Source organism: Orycteropus afer, unplaced genomic scaffold, assembly GCF_000298275.1.
Source record: "Orycteropus afer afer isolate SDZICR_OR568_19922 unplaced genomic scaffold, OryAfe1.0 scaffold00036, whole genome shotgun sequence".
Lineage (NCBI taxonomy): Eukaryota > Metazoa > Chordata > Mammalia > Tubulidentata > Orycteropodidae > Orycteropus > Orycteropus afer.
The window spans coordinates 11,887,149-11,893,578 of record NW_006921623.1 but is presented as its reverse complement, the minus strand read 5'-3'; the positions used below and the strand labels follow the sequence as shown (position 1 = coordinate 11,893,578).

Below are 6,430 nucleotides of genomic sequence, written 5' to 3'. Positions count from 1 at the left end.
GTTTCTGAGGCAGTATCACTACGGAAGTAGGATTGCCCAACCTTCCTTCCGAGGAGTGGCTGGTGGGTTTGAATCGCCAGCCGTCTGGTTAGCAGGCAAGGTCTTAGCCACTATGCTACCAGAGCTCCCCTGACTTGCTTAGTGAGAATCAATACCACTTCTTGCAGATCACTGTTCTCCAAACCTCTAAAGAGTTCTTTGCTAGAGCACCTAAATGTTTCTGCTTTTGTGTTTCTGCTTCTGTTCTGTTGGCTATAGTGCCCAGTACTTGCATTTCATGACCCTTCATAACCTCGCCCCACACGCTATCTGCTATCTGCATTCCCGCTCTTGGGACAGCCAGTCTTCCTTCTGTGCTGCAAATGCACCCATGCCTACCTGCCTCTGGCCCTTTGATCTGACTCCCTGTCTGGAATCTTTCCTTTCTTCTTATCACATATTCCATGTCCAGTTAGTCTCCAACATCTTGCTTTTATCTCACCCCCTGACCACTTTCACTCTCTTCTCAAACATTCACTTTTTTTTTTTTTTTTTCCACTGGAGAGTTGAGTATTTACTCATATTCTCACTTGTATGGTAAAGTGTAGTTTCTTCTGTGTCAGTTTCTGGCCAGCCCAATGCTGAACATGGAGGGTGTTAGATAACTACTCATTGGTATAAAAAGTCCTGCATCCAACCTTAAGACTTAATGTACAGGAAAAAGACAGGCAGGCCACAACTCTCTTGCCCATAAAAGTAAAAAATGGGGGCTGATGTTTATAAAGCATAGTCTTAATGTAAATGTCACCACATTAAGGGATTTTTCCACTGATATCATGACAGAGCCAGGGAACTTATTCTAAGTCAAGCCATTTAAACAGAACTTAGCAATGTCAACACATCTGGAAATTAAAAAAAAATTGAAACCAAAATAAGTAAAAGTGGTTAGCTGCATGGGCCCAGATGTGCCTGTTGAGTGCTGTGTGACAATCTACAAGGAAATCATGGACCCTTGTGTGTAATCTCAGCTGTGGAACTTGGCACTTCATATCTCTGAGGGCATAGGATTTTGACCCTCCGGAAATCATTCCCACAGTGAGTCAGTTTATCATAGGACTTCATCACAGATCTGTTCTTTCTGAGATAAAATGACATGAAGTTTGGAGAAGGGCATGGCATATAGTAAACATTCAGTGAGCCTTATTTCCCTTCCTCCTTCTCCTTCCCCTGTGCTCCACCTGAGTTCCCTGTAACACCTGTGCTTTCCCTTTCACCCCAGCACATTCCATTTCTCCTGTCTTCCTTCTTTCAGAAGACCTCCAGATCCCAAGGCCCCCTTCACAGCATCTTCACAAGATAGGTGTGATTTTTCACTTCCATTCCAACAGCCAAATTCCTTACCTCATGACATGCCATCTTAAGTTAGGGCTCTGTAGTCTCTTTCTCTGTAATCCCTCTGACCCGAAGCTCTTTCCTCATTCACAAGGTCACACATGTGCCTTCCTGTGCCTCATCTTGAATTACAAGATTATCTTCCCTGCCCTGGTAGGACAAGATCTACTACCTGAAGGAGTGGGGGCATATTTAGCCCTCTCACAACCAAAGCACTCAGTGGCAGTCCCCCCTGAGAAAAATTAATACACAACAAGCCAGGGTGAGTGTGTGACGTCTTCCCATAGTGGTTCACCTGGTGAAACCTGAACTGTCAGAACATGGGTGTAGATAGCACTCTGGTTTTCTCTGCAACATTTGGTCAGAGTTCTGAGAGAGGTAGAATAACATAGTAGATAAGAAGACAGGCTCTGAAGTTGGAAAGTCTGGCCGGACAAAGCTGGACAAGTTTTGACTGTGTTACGTAAGTTCAAAAATTAGCTATGTTAGTTACTATGTGCCCTTGGGTAGATTTCTTAACTTCCCTGTACCTCAGTTTTTCATCAGTAAAATTGGGAAGATAATAGCATTTTTTCCTAGAACAGTACCCGGCACATAGTAAGAAATTTCAGCTCTCATTACTATAATGGAGAAGTATACCATACAGTGCTTAAGGGCATGGTTTTTGAAGCTAGAATGCTTGCATTCATATCCTGGCTCCACCAATAAAGTTGCTCTGTGGTCTGAGAAAGTAATTTAGCACGTCTACCTCTGTTTTCTCACCTGTAAAATGGGAATGATAATGTTGTTGTTATGTGCTGTCGAGTCGGTATTTACCTAGTAGGTTGTTATGAGGATTAAATGCATTAATACATGTGAAGCACCACATAAAATATTGTTGTTATTATTATGAAACTATATAGAAAGCACATTCCTTGACTTGGAGGTTCTGCTAATCCAAAAAGGAATATTTATTTATTTATTTTTATTTTTTTATATTTTTTATATTTTAAGAGCTTGTTACGTGTACATTTAGTTTCGCTCCCCATTTACCATGTCCAACCCTAACCCAGTCTCCTCCCCTCCCTACCCTGTAACCCTCCCCCGTGCCCCTCATATTTATGCAATCCTGTTTGCCCTGCATTTTTTCAATTTCATTGTTGGTCCTCTGGTGCCCTGTGGTCTGTTGCTCTAAAGGATGTGTTTCCATAAAGTATGTAGGTGCGTCCCCCTGGGATGGGTGGTCTGAGAGCCAGCCCCTGGGAGTATTTTATTCCAGGTGCAGAATGTATTCCAGGGCCATAGTATTTGGGGTCTCATCAGACTCCATCTGACCAGTAATTCTGGTCATGATTAAGTTTTTGGATTTTGTACCCCAGTTGCTAGTCACCAATGTAGGATGCAGAACAAAGCTTTTATGTATTTTGTTGTGCCAATTGAGTCTGGTGTTCCCCAGTACTATGGTCCTGAGATGGTAGATCTATTGGATCTCTCTCCCATAGTGTCTGTGAGGGATTACTCTGTGTCTTCTATTGTTTCTGTAAGGATTGCAGGTATTTTATATCATTGGTGTCTGTGTAAGATTAGCCTCAGTTGAATCTATCCTTGATCTGGAGTATACTCCTGTTCACTGACCCCTATCGGATCCTCTCAGGTGTTTATGTGTTTATCTGTGGCCTGGTGTTTGGTGTTTATGGTAATGCAGTATTGTGGACACATTGGTTGGTATTAGCATCCATTGTCTATCTCTTATGTGCACAATTCAGTGTCCTCCCATTTCCTAATGTTATCACGGTGGTCACAAATCCTTTCTGTATATCCCTCCCCTTACCCATGTCAGCGTGTGGGCCCCAACTAGGCCCAAATTAACCCGTCCCCTTCCTTCCCCATCCTGGTAACCTACAAAGTGAGTTCCTTTTCCCAAGCAAACCCTTCTTTTGTCTTTTTACAATTATGGGCTCATAGAGTAGTAGTCTTTCTGCAATTGACTTATTTCACTCAGCATAATGTCCTCTAGGTTCATCCCCATTGCGAGATGATTTATGTATCCCTCATTGTTCTTTAATGTAGCATAGTATTCCATTGTGTGGATATACCATAATTTGGTTATCCACCCATCTGTTGATGGGCATTTAGGTTGTTTCCATCTCTTTGCTATAGTGAATTGTGCTGCAATGAACATAGGTGTACATATGTCTGTTCATGCACTATCTATCACCTCTTTAGGATATATTGTTAGTTATGGAATTGCTGGGTCAAATGGTACTTCCATTTTCAATTTTTTAAGGAAACACCATACCGTTTGAAGTAGATGACACTATTTTGTAATGACTTGTTAAAACTCCATTTTGTAGCAAAGTCCATTTTACAAGCACTCCAGCATAACAGCACTTCTACTTCTCCCCACCCTTCTCAGAGAGACCAGTAACTATCTAAATCAAATATCCCTGAGCAACCTACTCACACCCTCCTAATCTGAAAGCCTTGTTAGTGGTAATTCCCAAAATTGAGGGCCCACATCCTGCCAACAGTAATTCTCAGAACTGAGGACCCTCACCCCGAACTGTGTGTCTCTGTTCTGATGGTAAGCTGACCATTTATCTTCCCTGAACACTAACTTGGCAGTTTATCGCTTCTGTATAACACGCTTGCTTGTCTGCTTGCAGTCCTAAGCTATATAAACCTGCCTGAAATTAGGCTTGTTGCTGCAATTGAGGAGAACGCTTTAGTTCCCTGCAGCCCGGCTATGGCTGAATAAAGATTCTTCTAAATTCTGGACATTATAATGGCATCGGTTTCTTCTGAACCCACAACGTTTTGCCACAATGGTTGTACCATTTTACAATCCCACCAGCAGTGCACAAGAGTTCCAATCTCTCTGCAACCTCGCCAGCATTTGTTATTTTCTGACCTGTTGAACTTTGCTATTATTGCTGGGGTGAAATGATATCTTATCGTTGTTTTGATTTGCATCTCTCTAATGATTAATGATCGTGAGCAATTTTTCATGTGTTTGTTGGCTGCCTGCATATCTTCTTTGATGAAGTGTCTGTTCAGGTCTTTTGCCCATTTGTGAATTGGGTTATTTGTCTTTTTGGTGTGTGTCTGTTCAGGTCTTTTGCCCATTTGTGAATTGGGTTATTTGTCTTTTTGGTGTTGAGGTGTTGAAGTCTAGTCTTCTATAGAATTTGGAGATAAGCCCTTTATCAGATATGTCATAGACAAATATTTTCTCCCAATCTGTAGGTTCTCTTTTTACCCCAAAAAGGAATATTTATAAATATTACCAGGCACTTCTAAGAAAAGTAGTGGATTAGAAATGAAAAAAACCTAGATTCAAGTACAAGCTCTGCCATTTACTGGTGGTGAGAACTTGAGCAAGTCATTTGCTGTCTTTGAGTTTTAGGTTCCTCATATATAAGAGAATATACAGCCTGTCCGGCTCATTGGTTTTTCACCCACAGACTGTATTTGAACAGTGCCTAGTGGGATTGTGTGGCATACTATCACCCATGGCAACTGATGTTTTATCAAATGGATGTGAAAAGACTACTCATTGTGATGCAATTATCATCACTTTAAATAATAACAATGACCATTTTCTTTAAGTCAGAAAACTTGCTCGAAGTGTTCTTTTGTTGCAACTCAGTTAACCTGTGTGTTGAGAAATAATGACTTCTGTGGCTCATGTTTGCATGGGGAACATGCAGAAATATTCCCATCCAAAACATATTCTCATATGTTCGTATACTTTCTTCTCTACCTCACACCCACTTCTTGTTGAGCTCAAAAGCAGGGGTGAAGGGATATGTTTTGAAATTCTAGTTGGAATTCTCCTCAGATAATAAAGAACAGCAGAATGAATGGTTACTACTCACCTTTGTAGAGTTTGTTGCGGGCGTAAACCCTTGGACTGACCTTGATAGCTGGGCCAATGGTGCAGTTCTTATTGAAGAGATCACAGTTATCATTGGTACCTACAGAGCTGGCAGAAGAAAGCAGCAGGCCCAGGAACAGAAACAGCCCCAATGGCAGCAGCGTGGAGCCCTGGACAGTCATGACTGTCTTGATCTGTTCAGGAAGCTTCTGTGCCTGAAACTGCGGAAGACTGACAACTCACCCTCCTATTTCTATGCTCTGGGGCTGGAACATCTTCAATGAGGTCAGACATGCTAATCTCCCTCCCATCCTTCCCAAAAAGGAACTGGCTTCTGGAATGTGGCCCAAGATTTCTCCAGGAATGGATCTCTTATACTTGTCACCAATTCCAGTTGTGATCAAAAAGAAGAATATACTGAGTATGGTTTTATGTTGCATCTCACTCATTCCATCATCTGTTATTTGAAGAAACCCATGGAGAAGAAGTAAATACAAGCAAAGTGAAATTCAGAGTTGAATAATCTTTACATACCTGGTCCATACCAATCTCCCTTGAATTTCAGGCATCCTCTTCCACCCATCCTTAATCTATCATTTCTTTAATCCCCAGTTCATTTTGGGACTAGTTTAGAAGTAGACAGACTTCTGGACTTCTATTTACTTATTTGGGAAGAAACAACTTTAGTCTGCCTTGTTCCGGACACTTTCCTCCATAGCGCCATAGCGCAAGGAAACTACTAAAAAAAAAAAAAAAAAAGAGGAAATAAATTTTTCATATTTCTTCTCTGCTTTTTTATGACTTACTTACTGAAGGAGAAAAGAGGAAAGTGCTCTGCCGTGTGAGTAGAAAGAAAATGAAAAATCTGGAATTGAATCAATGTAATTTATAAAGATGTTTCTTTAAGGGAAGCACTTCTAGAATGGTGAGGTAAGGACTTCTGAAAACATACTTCTCCATAAAAGCAATGAGAACACTAACAGAAATAGTCAAAAGTAACTTTTTCAGCACTCTGAAATTTACCAAAGGCTTGGAACAGTTCCAGGAGCATTTATTCACAGAAAATAATAGAATCTCATTGAAAACAGTGAGCCTTATAGTATTTTAACTTGTCATATTCCAAATCATCCCACTCTACCTCTGTGGTAGCCTTGGAAACCAACAGCCTTGCAGTATAGTAGCTGTGAAGACCAGCAGCCCAGC

The 6,430-nt window shown here is 41.2% G+C and overlaps 1 protein-coding gene across 1 annotated transcript in view; it reads right to left on the bottom strand.

Moving 5' to 3' along the window:
- The window catches only part of PLET1 (placenta expressed transcript 1), a 15,686-nt gene extending 10,277 nt beyond the window's left edge, over window positions 1–5,409 (bottom strand). The window contains exon 1 of the mRNA XM_007936605.1: window positions 5,229–5,409. Coding sequence (XP_007934796.1) covers window positions 5,229–5,409 — 181 coding nt within the window. The remainder of the gene's footprint in view (window positions 1–5,228) is intronic.
- Window positions 5,410–6,430: the final 1,021 nt, after the last annotated feature.